General features: G+C 45.2%; 1 protein-coding gene across 1 annotated transcript in view; it reads right to left on the bottom strand.

Annotated features, from left to right (window-relative positions):
- The window catches only part of LOC126229575 (aminopeptidase N-like), a 166,043-nt gene that overhangs the window by 34,246 nt on the left and 116,796 nt on the right, over positions 1 to 15,001 (bottom strand). The window contains exons 12-14 of the mRNA XM_049942342.1: positions 10,124 to 10,398; positions 4,748 to 4,944; positions 2,655 to 2,819 (exon numbers count right to left, since the gene is read on the bottom strand). Of these exons, the coding sequence (XP_049798299.1) occupies positions 2,655 to 2,819; positions 4,748 to 4,944; positions 10,124 to 10,398 (637 nt within the window). The remainder of the gene's footprint in view (positions 1 to 2,654; positions 2,820 to 4,747; positions 4,945 to 10,123; positions 10,399 to 15,001) is intronic.

Raw genomic sequence — 15,001 nt, 5'->3', positions numbered from 1 at the left:
GGTTGGGCAGCATGTAATTGCTCTCGACTGGCTATAATAGTTTCTAGCACGGTGTCGCGGACGGGAAGCATTAGCTGGGACACATCAAGAGCCCGTTTCGCCTGGTGATCGTATCGAGAAGAAGGCGCGCCAGCATCCAGCTTCTGCAACAGCGACGGCCGACAATGAGTGACTGTCGCCACCTCTTCGATCGACTACTTCAAACCTTCAATCAGCCAACAAGGAAGACTAAAAGCACGTAAAGTTTCAGAACTGTATGGCAGACCTCAGCTTTTAAAATTGTTGCATCACAAAATTACAGCAACTTAGCATGAACCTTTGTTGCTCATTGTCCCAATTGCATTGCCAAGCAGGGTCCCTTCCTTTTCCGAAATGAACCCGAGTGTCGTTGAAATTCAAACGCCAGCATTAAAATAATATAATTCAATTTCACTGCTTTAATTTCAAAGTTCAGTTAAGGTATTCATAGCTGGCTACAATATTTAGATTACACGAGCACAAATTAAGAGTGCGAGTTTTGTTAGCATATTTTAGCTTACCTGTGACTGCAGCTCAGCTTGGTACGTACTAAATTTTACTATTGTTAATTGTTCAGAATCATTTAATTCAAGTTCGAAGTTAAATCTCTTATTTCTAAATTGCGTAGATTCAAGTAGCTTTTGAAATGATTGTTGAGGTAGCCCAAGACTAACCTTATTTTACTGAATTTCGTAGTGCTTCAGAAACAAATATCACTATTAATTTCAGTCACTAAATTAACTTTCAATTTTCCGGTTTTATTAATTCTTTTGCTAAATTAAGTCAGAGTGTAGCGAAAATTATTACTTCTGACAAACTTTCAGTTTTCACACTACACGTGTCCACCTTCAGTTGCCACGCTTCTAGTGCTTGTTATATGTGGAATAACCTTTCTTTTTCAGTTACTATAGTAATTGTCCTTAGGACTGGCGATCGTAATTTCCCCAAATCTCAAATATCTAATTACCGCTAGTTAATTGTTAACGTAACGGACGCACATTTACTTTCTTTATTAACTTTACCCCTTTTCAAAATTAATTTCAACCAGTTTCATTTGCATTTTTCCTTTCATTTAGATGTAACCCTTTCCTCCCTCTTTACCGACAGATAAACTTCGGTGACGATTGCTTTTCCCAAATTTCCATTAGGTACACGCTGTTTAATTTTTCACTGTCATTAAGGTCGATAAGTGAGGGGGAGGTTACAAGCTCCTATTGATAAAATACATCATTGAAAACCATAAAGACGATTGTGTATTGATTTTAAAGTTAGCTTCAGCAGCGTCGATGCAAAAAAAAAGGCACCTTAGAAACGCGTGCGTAGAGAGCAGCAGTCATTCAAGAAATCGTACCACTGGAATTATGTACTACACTCGTTGATACCTTATCTCGAACAAATCAGTTTCACATCAGCGCACGCTCCGCTGCAGAGTGAAAATCTCATTCTGGAAACATCCCCCAGGCTGTGGCTAAGCCATGTCTCCGCAATATCCTTTCTTTCAGGAGTGCTAGTTCTGCAAGGTTCGCAGGAGAGCTTCTGTAACGTTTGGAAGGTAGGAGACTAGATACTGGCAGAAGTAAAGCTGTGAGGACCGGGCGTGAGTCGTGCTTCGGTAGCTCAGTTGGTAGAGCACTTGCCCGCGAAAGGCAAAGGTCCCGAGTTCGAGTCTCGGTCGGGCACACAGTTTTAATCTGCCAGGAAGTTTCAAATCAGTTTATGATCCCTTTCCGTCCGCTTAATTATACCCCTGAGACTAATGTAACTAACAATATAGCTCAAAAATGGCTCTTAGAAACTCTACATACTGTAACTAAGCAATTCGATGCTATGTATTTTTGTTGTAACGAAATAATTACAGTAATTTTTTCTGTTTTAGAACACTGAAGAGACTTAAAATATCTAGGAAAAGATTGTTGTTTTCAGAAACAAGCTAAATGTCAGTAGGAAATGAAGGGTTATTGTCGATTTACAAGATGATCTGAATGAGAATGTAATTTTCATTCTGCAGCGGAGTGTGTACTGATGTGGATTAAAACAGTTTAAAACTTTTTACCGAACCGGGACTCGAAATTGGGACCTTTGCCTTTTGCGGTCAACTGCATTACCAGCTGAGATGCCCAATCACAACCCTCGGTCCCTCTTTGCAGCTTTACTTCCTTCAGTAACTCGTTTCCTACCCCCTAAACTTGGAGACAAGGTCATACCCTCCAAGCTAGGAGACGACTTTCTGGCGAAATTAAAGCTGTGAGGTCTTGCGTCGTGATTGGGCAGCTCAGTTGGTGAAGCACTCTCCAGCGAAAGGCAAAGGTCTCGAGTTTGAGTTCCAGTCCAGCATACAGTTTTATCTGCACGAAGTTTCGTGATGCGCAACAAATCGTTTCCTCGTACATCACAGACTCCTAACACAATTTTTACTAGCGATAGAATATCAGCACATCTTAAATAACATTAGTCAGCCATTAATGCAGCACATTGTAGTTCTATAGGTTATTTGACGAAAATCAATCCTCAAAGAACAATTCTCTTGGTGGAAACACTGCTTAAGAGTATGATCTGTGATAAGGGAAAAGTATGCACAGAGAACTTCCACACGAAGAAGAGAGAAAACAACACACATTTTAGTACGTTCCCCTTACCGTAAACCAGCCACCATCTCTGAACAAGTGGCGCCCAGCAGGATGTCGTTCATCTCGGAGATGACCTCAGTGGTCGCATATCGGTCCATCAGGAAGTTATAAACATCAGCGCCAAAATATCGCACGCCCTGGCAGTAGACGATGCGCCTCAAGTCCGGGTCCACCCTGTCAACAGTTAGCTTAAAGTTACGTCACTCTGCAACCAAAAGTTAACACATTTAAAAAAATCTACGAGTTCTGTCTGCTTCTGCCTCAAATAACACGACCAGAGGTCTGACCGTGAAATACGGCAAAGTGTATAAATACTGATGTATTCATGCTTCTTCGCTTACAAATAAAATTTGTTTCCGCTTCGAGCAAACACAATGTTTTCTTCTTTTTTGCAAGACATGTTTCGTTGATGTTACAGCATCATCAGTGACAGTTTTAGTTTCTTTTTATGAAATAACAGGAAAATTGCTCTTTAATATCTATAAACTTAGAAATTTCAGTTGTTAAAACTCGTACTTATAGATTTGGTAACAGACAAAATATACAACAAAATATACATGCATACGCCACATTCTGTGGTTTTGTGGTGTACTGCACTACCCTTTACAGTTGTTTCTCTTTCACGGTTTTTCTGTAGCCATAAAGGACTTAATCTAGAAACTTTGTTGTGCCAAAAATTTACGACTGGGAATGTTGCGATTAGCTTTATTTTACACTGTATGGAAGATTGTGTTTTGTGTTTGTTTGTCTGTGTGGTAGAGTTACATTTGAGTTCTGTGTTGATGTCCACTGGCCTGTGGTCCATATCCGTTGGTTGTTCTGCGAATGTAGAATGACAGCTCTTACTTTTTAGTGCATTTGTGTATATCTAATACTGCAATTTCTGCTTGACTATCCAATGTAGGCTGAACTCAAGTCCTGACAGTCAGTTCATAAATACACGAAGTGTTGATTGTCTTTGTTGGTTTTGGTTGTCCTTAGTTTTCTCCGTGCAAAGTTAGCTATCCTGTAGCCTATATTTAGTTCTCGTGCCATTTGCTGGTCGTCCTGTGTGTCTGGTATATCTGTGTTCGTATGTTGGTTACGATTTTTTTGCTTTTGTGTGCTAGGTGAATGGGTCACCTAGCACACATAAGCAAACAAATCATAATTTTGTGATTCAGTTTGTCTACAATATTTGTGCCACTGATCACAGCTATTTGTTTCATTATCTGTAGTTCGCTTTTGTAGAGTTTCATTCAGTCCGTGCAATATGTACTGGAAAACGAATATTTGTGCGAAAGACGCATCAGAAAGAAGTAGGCACAGCTACATGGAAATGCTACACTCTTACTTACAACAACAAAGCACCTCACAGGATAGGCAACATAGATAAAAAATGAGGACTAACAATAGCCTACAGGATAGGTAACTCAACACAGAGACAAGTAAGGATAACCAATACGAACAACGACAAACACAACACTTCCAGTATTTATCAACTGACACATCAATGCTGCAGTTCAATTTACATTGGACAGACAAGCAGAAATTACAGTGTTAGATACATATAAAGCCCTAAAAACAACAGCTGTCATTTTATATTCACGGAACACCTTATAGATATGGACCACAGGCCAACAGACATCAACACCGACTTCTCAAATTCTCAAATGCACCAACAGCCCCTCACAAAAACTAATAATTTAGGAAAGCCAGTAAATACAGAAAGCAATAGTTGAAGACAAAGAAATAATAAACGAATACACAGCTCTTTCAATGTAACTATGTTCGCTGCCTCCAAAGAAATGTCAGACGACCTAAACTCATAAACACACATGCACACACACACACACACACACACACACACACACACACACACACACACACATAAAAGAGAACTGCCTCCCACACTCACTCTCACATACTCCTAAATACACATACACACAATACACGCACACACACCTTCACATGTTACTAAACATTACCAAATTTAAAAAGTTACGTCAACCATTTCCCTAAAACGGTTTCATAAATTGGTGTATAGCATCTTAAGTTGCAGAGCTGACATGTAAACAGTGTGTCCATGCAAATGGATTCACCACGATGAGGAAACTACTCACTGGTTGTCAGGATTGGCAGGGTCGGCCATGAATCGCTCCATTTGTTCGTATGTGGAATTGAGACAAGCCTGCTGTCCGTAGTTGCAAGCAAGGCTGACAATGATGGCCCTCAGGATGCGTGTGACGTGGTCCTCACCTGGCACCTCACGATAGCCTAATTCATCAGTCATGTGCTCCAACACAGACAGTGCAAACTCCTGCAGAAATTTATTGCGAGTGAAATGTGCAGAACTTATAAGTGAAACAACTGCAGTATAACAGAGAAAGCTAAATGGATAAAAAAAAGAGTGACAAAAACACAACGAAAAGGCGTAACATTACGTTCAACTGACAATAAAGCTCTAAAGAAAATGAAAATTTTGAGTGTGGAACGTTCACAGAACTATGGAGGGAAGTTAAAAATGAAAGTCTCGTGTGAAGAACTGATGATAAGACAGGTTTATAGACAAACAACTAAAACAACTTATAGTTAAAGGAAAAAGGTTTGTCCATTGGTTATATATGCGATAAACCCGCTCTAAGTTAATAAATAAAATTAAATACACCTAACTATTAATTAACAAGCGCTGTCGGGCGTGGCCGGCACTTGGATGGGTGACCATCCAGCCCGCCATGCGCTGTTGCCATTTTTCGGGGTGCACTCAGCCTCGTGATGCCAACTGAGGAGCTACTCGATCGAATAGTAGCGGCTTCGGTCAAGAATACCATCACAACGACCGGGAGAGCGGTGTGCTGACCCCATGCCCCTCCTATCCGCATCCTCCTCTGAGGATGACACGGCTGCCGGATGGTCCCGGTAGGCCACTCGTGGCCTGATGACGGTGTGCTTTTTAACTATAAATTAACCCTAAACACAGGGTTATTAGATATGATTGAAGCGATTTCACAGCTCTACAATAACTTTATTATTTGAGATATTTTCACAATGCTTTGCATACACATACAAAAACTCAATAAGTTTTTTTAGGCATTCACAAATGTTCGATATGTGCCCCTTTAGTGATTCGGCAGACATCAAGCCGATAATCAAGTTCCTCCCACACTCGGCGCAGCATGTCCCCATCAATGAGTTCGAAAGCATCGTTGATGCGAGCTCGCAGTTCTGGCACGTTTCTCGGTAGAGGAGGTTTAAACACTGAATCTTTCACATAACCCCACAGAAAGAAACTGCATGGGGTTAAGTCGGGAGAGCGTGGAGGCCATGACAGGAATTGCTGATCATGATCTCCACCACGACCGATCCATCGGTTTTCCAATCTCCTGTTTAAGAAATGCCGAACATCATGATGGAAGTGCGGTGGAGCACCATCCTGTTGAAAGATGAAGTCGGCGCTGTCGGTCTCCAGTTGTCGCATGAGCCAATTTTCCAGCATGTCCAGATACACGTGTCCTGTAACGTTTTTTCGCAGAAGAAAAAGCGGCCGTAAACTTTAAACCGTGAGATTGCACAAAACACGTTAACTTTTGGTGAATTGCGAATTTTCTGCACGAATGCGTGAGGATTCTCTACCGCCCAGATTCGCACATTGTGTCTGTTCACTTCACCATTAAGAAAAAATGTTGCTTCATCACTGAAAACAAGTTTCACACTGAACGCATCCTCTTCCATGAGCTGTTGCAACCGCGCCGAAAATTCAAAGCGTTTGACTTTGTCATCGGGTGTCAGGACTTGTAGCAATTGTAAACGGTAAGGCTTCTGCTTTAGCCTTTTCCGTAAGATTTTCCAAACCGTCGGCTGTGGTACGTTTAGCTCCCTGCTTCCTTTATTCGTCGACTTCCGCGGGCTACGCGTGAAACTTGCCCGCACGCGTTCAACCGTTTCTTCGCTCACTGCAGGACGACCCGTTGATTTCCCCTTACAGAGGCATCCAGAAGCTTTAAACTGCGCATACCATCGCCGAATGGAGTTAGCAGTTGGTGGATCTTTGTTGAACTTCGTCCTGAAGTGTCGTTGCACTGTTATGACTGACTGATGTGAGTGCATTTCTAGTACGACATACGCTTTCTCGGCTCCTGTCTCCATTTTGTCTCACTGCGCTCTCGAGCACTCTGGCGGCAGAAACCTGAAGTGCGGCTTCAGCCGAACAAAACTTTATGAGTTTTTCTACGCATCTGTAGTGTGTCGTGACCATATGTCAATGAATGGAGCTACAGTGAATTTATGAAATCGCTTCAATCATTTGTAATAGCCCTGTATACACTGATCGGCCAAAACTTTATGACCTACTATCGACATAAACCCACTCAGGCGATAGCAGGGTCACCCGGTGAGGAATGACGGCTAGTCAGTGCACGGAGTATCAGCGAGCGTGTGTGTATGCGTGTAAAATGGGGACGGCACTCGATCTGTTTGAGTTTGACGGAAGGTAAGATTGTGATGGCCCGGAGGCTCGCCATGGGCGCTGAGGAATCTGCACGTCTCGTCGGCTGTGGTGAGCGTCTTCAACACGTGGCGTGACCAAGCAGGAACCACATCCAGACGCCGTGAAGTTGGGCGGCCACTCCTCATTGTAGTTTGTTGAGCAGACTGGTAAAACAAGACAGGCGGTGAACTTTGGCGGAACTAACATCAGACTTTAGTCTGGTCAGAGTACAGGTGTCTCTGAACACACAGTGTTCTGAACACTCCCAACGATGAGCGTCTGCAGCCGACGAGCCATGCATGTATCGATGTAAGCATGACAATTACGACTGAAATGAGCAAGTGATCTTTGGCACTGGGCGTTGGTGTACTGGCAGAGCGTTGTGTAGGCTAACAGATCCCGATACGTACTTCATCACGCCGACAGGAGGACACGAATACGTCGTCTTCCTTGACACCTGCATTGCGGGACGCAGACAAACTGGCGGCGGCTCCATTATGCTCCGGGGAACATTCAAGTGGACACCCACGGGTCCAGTGGAACTCGTGCAAGACACCGTGAAGGCCAAAGAGTGTCGTACACTAATTGTAGACAACGTGCACGTCTTCATGATGATCATGTTTGTCGGCGGCAGCGGCATTTTTCGAACAACATAATTCGCGATATAACAAGGGTAGAAATGTGACGGATTGGTTCAAGGGACAGAGTGCCGAGTTCCATATGTGAACTCGATTGAATACATCTGGGATTTGACTGAACGTGGCGTCAGATGTCATCGTCCACGGCCCCGGAATTTTCGGGAATTAAGTGAGTTGTGTGTGCAGATGTGGCGCCAGCTACCCCTAGCGATGCACCTCACTGCTTCCATAGCACGACGCGTCGCAGCTACTGTCCGTGCCAAAGGCACCAGCTATTAGGCACGTGGTCATAAAGTTGTGGCTGATCAGCGTACTTGTACGAGTGTGTTCGTCAAGAAAGACCCGGTTTGTGACTCACAGGAGACTGATTCTTCCATTACGACAACGCACCTGAAAACACAGACATCTCTGTTATGACCGTTTTTGACTAAAAATAGCACGGTTTCGCTGCCCCACGCACGTTACTCGCCTGAGACTTTTTCTTGTCTCCACGCATGAAAAGGGGTATGAAAGGACACCAGTCTGACAACATTGAAGAAGTCAAGAAAAAAACTAGGGAGGAGCTGTCAGCCATTTCTAGAGATGACTCCAAAAACAATGAAGGCACCGCTGGGACAAATCTACACTACTGGCCATTAAAATTGCTACACCAAGAAGAAATGTAGATGAAAAACCGGCATTCATTGCACAAATATATTATACTAGAACTGACATGTGATTAAATTTTCACGCAATCTGGTTGCAAAGATCCTCAGAAATCAGTACCCAGAACAACCACCTCTGGCCGTAATAACGGCCTTGATACGCCTGGGCATAGAGTCAAACAGAGCTCGGATGGCAAGTACAGGTACAGCTGCCCATGCAGCTTCAACACGATACCACAACTCATCAAAAGTACGGACTGGCGTACTGCGACGAGGCAGTTGCTCGGCCACCATTGACCAGACGTTTTCAATTGGTGAGAGATCTGGAGAATGTGCTGGCCAGGGCAGCAGTCGAACATTTTCTGTATCCAGAAAGGCCCGTACAGAACCTGCAACATGCGGTCGTGCATTATCCTCCTGAAATGTAGGGTTTCGCAGGGATCGAATGAACGATAGAGCCACGGGTCGTAACACATCTGAAATGTAACGTCCACTGTTCAAAGTGCCGTCAATGCGAACAAGAGGTGACCGAGACGTGTAACCATACCATCACGCCGGGTGATGAGCCAGTGTGGCGATGAGAAATACACGCTTTCAATGTTCGTTCACCGCAATGTCGCCAAAGACGACCATCATGATGCTGTAAACAGAACCTGGATTCAACCGAAAATATGACGTTTTGCCATTCGTGCACCGAGGTTTGTCGTTGAGTACACCATCGCAGGCGCTCCTGTCTGTGATGCAGCGTTAAGTGTCATGGTTTCCGAGCTGACAGTCCATGCTGCAGCAAACGTCGTCGAAATGTTCGTGCAGATGGTCGTTGTCTTCCAAACGTCCCCATCTGTTGACTCAGGGATCGAGACGTGGCTGCACGATCCGTTACGGCCATGCTGATAAGATGCCTGTCATCTCGACTGCTAATGATATGAGGCCGTTGGGATCCAGCAAGGAGGTCCGTATTACCCTCCTGAACCCACCGATTCCATATTCTGCTAACAGTCATTGGATATTGACCAACGCGAGCAGCAATGTCGCGATACGGTAAACAGCAATCGCGATAGGCTACAATTCGACCTGTATCAAAGTCGGAAACGTGATGGTAAGCATTTCTCCTCCTTACACGAGGCATCACAACAACGTTTCACCAGGCAACGCCGGTCAACTGCTGTTTGTGCGTGAGAAATCGGTTGGAAACTTTGGCTGGTTCAAATGGCTCTGAGCACTATGGGACTTAACATCTATGGTCATCAGTCCCCTAGAACTTAGAACTACTTAAACCTAACTAACCTAAGGACATCACACAACACCCAGCCATCACGAGGCAGAGAAAATCCCTGACCCCGCCGGGAATCGAACCCGGGAACCCGGGCGTGGGAAGCGAGAACGCTATCGCACGACCACGAGATGCGGGCGGTTGGAAAACTTTCCTCATGTCAGCACGTTGTAGGTATCGCCACCGGCGCCAACCTTCTGTGAATGCTCTGAAAAGCTAATCATTTGCATATCACAGCATCTTCTTCCTGTCGATTAAATGTCGCGTCTGTAGCACATCTTCGTGGTGTAGCAATTTTAATGGCCAGTAGTGTGTTAGTTGTAATGTCGAGTATTTTTAAAGGAGAAGACTGTTTTGTAAACAATTAGAAAATATATAACTTTTGAAAAAATAATTGTGGTTTCTTTGATAACCCCTCGTAGGAGGTGACTTAGGCAAAATGCGAGGCCGTGACTTACGTTGTACTGTTCGGGGGCGTCCCAGCCCACAAGGCGCTCCATGTTGAGCAGCGTGCCCGAGGCGACCCTCCAGGGGATGTAGTCGCGCTCCCGGCTGAGGTACGAGTGCAGCCGCAGCGCCGCCTCGGCGGACAGCACGTAGGCGGCGCCGGACAGGCTGGCCGCGTCGTCCAGCAGCTGGCCGCGGTTCGCGGGCGGGATGGCCTCGGGGTCGGACCGCAGCTGCTCCGTCAGCAGCGCCCAGTTCTGCTCGTCGTAGTTCACCCGATAGTAGCCTGCGGGCACAGCACTCGCACTGACGTGCTACCGGCAGCTGTTCTCCTCTGTCAGTTAGCGTTCTGCCGATCCTATGCCTCCCAGAAACTAGCCAAACGCAATTCCACCGCCCTGGAAGCTAGACTGAAGAAAAATCGAGACTCGTTCACACGATTTGTCGACCTGGGAAAAGTGTTTGACGATGTATAATGTTGCAAGATATTCGAAATACTGAGACAAACTGAGGTAGGCTACAGGGAAAAACGGATATACACAATACGTATTAAACCAAGGGGAACAAAAACAGTGGCAGACCAAGCCTGTGGTGTGGGGTTGATCTGAGATTCTGTTATTCTGCGCAACGGATTAATATGAGATGTACCCTTTACCCTGTGGCTCCTACAAGATGCAATTTCCACCCCCACACTACTACACAAGTCAGACAGACGCTCCTAACGTTCTAAAGAGAAATGCCTGAAAAATTTTCAGCAATAAATATCTTCTGGAGTCATCCGCTGTAAGGAAATGGCACAAAAATTCAGAAAATTTCTTACGTAACTAGTGGGATACTTGGGTACTGGAGTAGTGCTAGTTAATGTAAGAAAAACATGAAACTAACGAAAATTATTATTTATTTTACAAAAATTCTGAGAAATCACAATGGCACTTTTAGTTATGAATTGAAGAAGTTATATCCTGGTTCTTTTCCGAATGTGAAGTTATCTCTCAAGGATAGGATTCTCTAATGAAATTTCTATACAAAGTTTAAGATGGTTGTTGACTTGGCAGAATGGCTGAGAGGTGCGCCTACTCAACTTGAATAATTATCCTTTAGAACGTTGCTAGGTACGGTCGAGGCTGTCGCGTGTGAAATGCGGTGAAGTGTACTGTTGTACGGCTGGGTGTTGTGTGCTGTCCTTTAGGTTAGTTAGGTTTAAGTAGTTCTAAGTTCTAGGGGACTTATGACCACAGCAGTTGAGTCCCATAGTGCTCAGAGCCATTTGAACCATTTGTACTGTTGTGGGGGAAATATGGGGCTCGCAATAGCTGTAGCGCACAATACCGTAAGCTGCGATGACTGCTGTCTGCGCTGTTCGCTGCTTACAAATAAGTTAACTCTCGTTCTATCTGGATTGACCTTCGCCAATCAAACTCTCCCTACGCCCTGATGAAGTCAAGGACTCCTATTCGCCCCTAGTCTAACTATTGGCGTGGTACACCTGTCAGATAACCAGTCCACCGTGATGCCACTCAAAAATTTGCTCGCAGGCGTTTAACTATAACTCTGTCCGTTCACACCGCACAATAAGTGTGTCGGCCAACACAGTGAACAACGCTTAATCGCAAGGACTCAATAGAGAGTCGCACTTCGATTCGCTCTCGACAGAGGTGGTCTCCCAGTGAAATACTGAGGAGAGACTTGTTCCTCGCTCCAAGAGCGACAACGGAACGGCGCCTCTCCACGCCAGACGTGAAGAGGTATATCTTTCGGTCTCTTCCATTACTCCTTCAGCTCAAGGCGTCAGAAATCGTCTGCCAATCAGCATTCCTCTTCTAAAACGGGAGAATGACGTTTCGTTTAAGGCGACCAGTCGGGAAACATGTAGTATCGGCGTTTGGTGTTTGCTGTCTCCCTGTGAAAATTTCTGAAACTGCATGTTATGTGTAAAGAATGCGTAGGCTGGCCGCTCCCACACAATGTAGCGGAATTTGCTTTTAAGCCGAACACGGGGTCGTTCCTACTTTCCTTCGGGCGAACGCTGTCCGCTCCACGGGCGGCCACCGACCGACGTAGATGGGTTGGGACTGGCCTCCTGGCGTGCGGGTGCCTCTCTCGCACTAAATGCTCCTGCGGCCGTCGTGTCTGGAATGTATACGTGTACTCCAGCCTCGAGTATTTCAACCACGGTGCGCACTTGCGATTTATAGTTGTTTGCATATTGTTTACATGAATTCATACAACGTTGACTTTGTCTTATCGAGTTTGTGTTCTAATGAAGCGTCTTGATGTGCGGAATATGAATGTGAGGGAGGAATATGTAAGCAATGAAGGTCAGGACACCACGACGTCTTACACAAGAAAGAACCAATCAGACTAAAAATAGTGTAACACAGGTACACTATGTGATCAAAAGTATCCAGACACCCACCAAAACAGACGCTTTTCATATTAGGTGCATTGAGGTGCCACCTATTGCCAGGTACTCCATATCAAGGATCTCTGTAGACATTAGACATCGTGAGTGAGCAGAAAGGGACGCTCCGCGAAACTCACTGACTTCGAACGTGGTCGGGTGACTGGGTTCAGCCGCGCGGGATTAGCCGAGCGGTCTAGGGCGCTGCAGTCATGGAGTGTGCGGCTGGTCCCGGCGGAGGTTCAAGTCCTCCCTCGGGCATGGGTGTGTGTGTTTGTCCTTAGGATAATTTAGGTTAAGTAGTGTGTAAGATTAGGGACTGATGACCTTAACAGTAAAGTCCCATATGATTTCACACACATTTGAACATTTTTGACTGGGTTCACTTGTGTCATACGTCTGTAAAGCGAGATTCCCACACTCGTAAACACCCATGTTTCCAATGTGATAATGGAAACGTGAAGGGACACGTACAGCACAAAAGCGTACCGGCCGACCTCGTCTGTTGATTGACAAGAGACCGCCGACCCTTGAAGAATGTCATAATGTGTAAGACGCAGACATCTATCGAGACCATCACACAGGAATTTCATACTGTGTCAGTATCCATTGCAAGTACCATGACAGTTAGGTGGGAGGTGAGAAAACGTGGATTTCATTGTCGAGCGACTGCTCATAAGGCACACATCACGCTGGCAAATGCCAAAAGCCCCCTCGCTTGGTGTAAGGAGCGTAAACATTGGACGATTGAACAGTGGAAAAACGTTCTGTGGAGTTACGAATCACGGTACACAATGTGGAAATCCCATGGCAGGGAGTGGGTATGGCGAATGCCCAGTGAACATCTGCCACCGTGTCTACACCAACAGCAAAATTCTGAGGCGGTGGTGTTATGGTGTGGTCGTATTTTTCATGGAGGGGCTTGCACGCATTGTTGTTTTACGTGGCACTATCACAGCACACGCCTACATTGATGTTTTGAAGCACCTTCTTCCTTCCCACTGTAGAAGACCAATTCGGGCATGGCGATTGTATCTTTCAACACGATCGAGCACCTGTTCGTAATGCACAGCCTGTGGCGGAGTGGTTACACGACAATAACATCCCTGTAATGGACTGGCCAGCACAGAATCCTGCCTGAATCTTATAGAACACCTTTGGGATGTTTTGGAATGCCGACTTTGTGCCAGGCCTCACCGACCGACATCGATGCCTCTCCTCAGTGAAGAACTCCGTGAAAAATGGGCTGCCATTCCCCAAAAGACCTTCCAGCACCTGATTGAACGTATGCCTGGGAGAGTGGAAGCTGTCATCAAGACTAAGGTTGGGCCAACACCATATCGAATTCCAGCATTACCGATGGAGGGCGCCACTAACTTATAAGTCATTTTCAGCCGGTTGTCCGGATACTTTTGATAACATAGCGTAAGTTGTCTTTCACCCCTGCTATTCCATCTATACGTCGAAAAAGCAATGCTGGAAATAAAAGAAAAGTTCAAGATTGGGATTAAAATTCAGACTGAAAGAATATCAATGATAAGATTCCCTAATGACACTGCTATACTCAGCGAAAGTGAAGAAGAATTACAGGATCTCTTGAATGGAAGGAATAGTCGACTGAGTACAGAATATCGATTGAGAGTAAATCAATGAAAGAGATAAGTAATGAGAAGTAGCAGGAATGAGAAACCCGGGAAACTTCTGATCAGAATTGGTGATCGCGAAGTACTGAAGTTAAGGAATTCTCCAAACTAGGCACTAAAATAAGCCATGACGGATGGAGCAAGGAGGACGTGAAAAGCTCTGGTAAAAAGGGCATCCCTGTCCAAAGGAAGTCCACTAGTATCAAACATGCGCCTTAATTTGAAGAATAAATTTCTGAGAATTTACGTTTGGAGCACAGCATTGTATGGTAGTGAAACATGGACTGTGGGAAAATCGGGGCAAATGAGAACTGAAGGATTTCACACGTGCTGGTGCAGAAGAAGGTTCAGAATTAGTTGGACTGATAAAATAAAGAATGAGGAGGTTCTCCGAAGAATCGGACGATAGTACACGTGTTAAAACGTCAGCGAATAACTTCCATGCTACTAGAGGCATCTGTAGAAGGTAAAATCTCTAGATGAAGGCAGAAATTGGAATACATCCAGCAAATAATTGAGGAAGTAGGTTGCAAGTGCTGCTCTTATGGTTCAAATGCCTCTGAGCACTATGGGACTTAACTTCTGAGGTCATCAGTCCCCTAGAACTTAGAACTAACTAACCTAAGGACATCACACACGTCCATGCCAGTGGCAGGATTCGAACCTGCAACCGTAGTGGTCGCGCGGTTCTAGACTGAAGCGCCTAGAACCGCTCGACCACCCCGGCCGGCTGCTACTCTTAGATGAAGAGGTTGGCACAGAAGAGGAATTTGTGGTGGGCTACATCAAACCACTCAGAAGACTGAAGATGCCCTCTCCCGCCCCGCCCTCTCCCCCACCGAGCG

This window comes from Schistocerca nitens, unplaced genomic scaffold (assembly GCF_023898315.1).
Source record: "Schistocerca nitens isolate TAMUIC-IGC-003100 unplaced genomic scaffold, iqSchNite1.1 HiC_scaffold_375, whole genome shotgun sequence".
NCBI lineage: Eukaryota > Metazoa > Arthropoda > Insecta > Orthoptera > Acrididae > Schistocerca > Schistocerca nitens.
The sequence above is the reverse complement of the archived record's forward strand: the minus strand, read 5'-3'. Positions and strand labels throughout refer to the sequence as shown.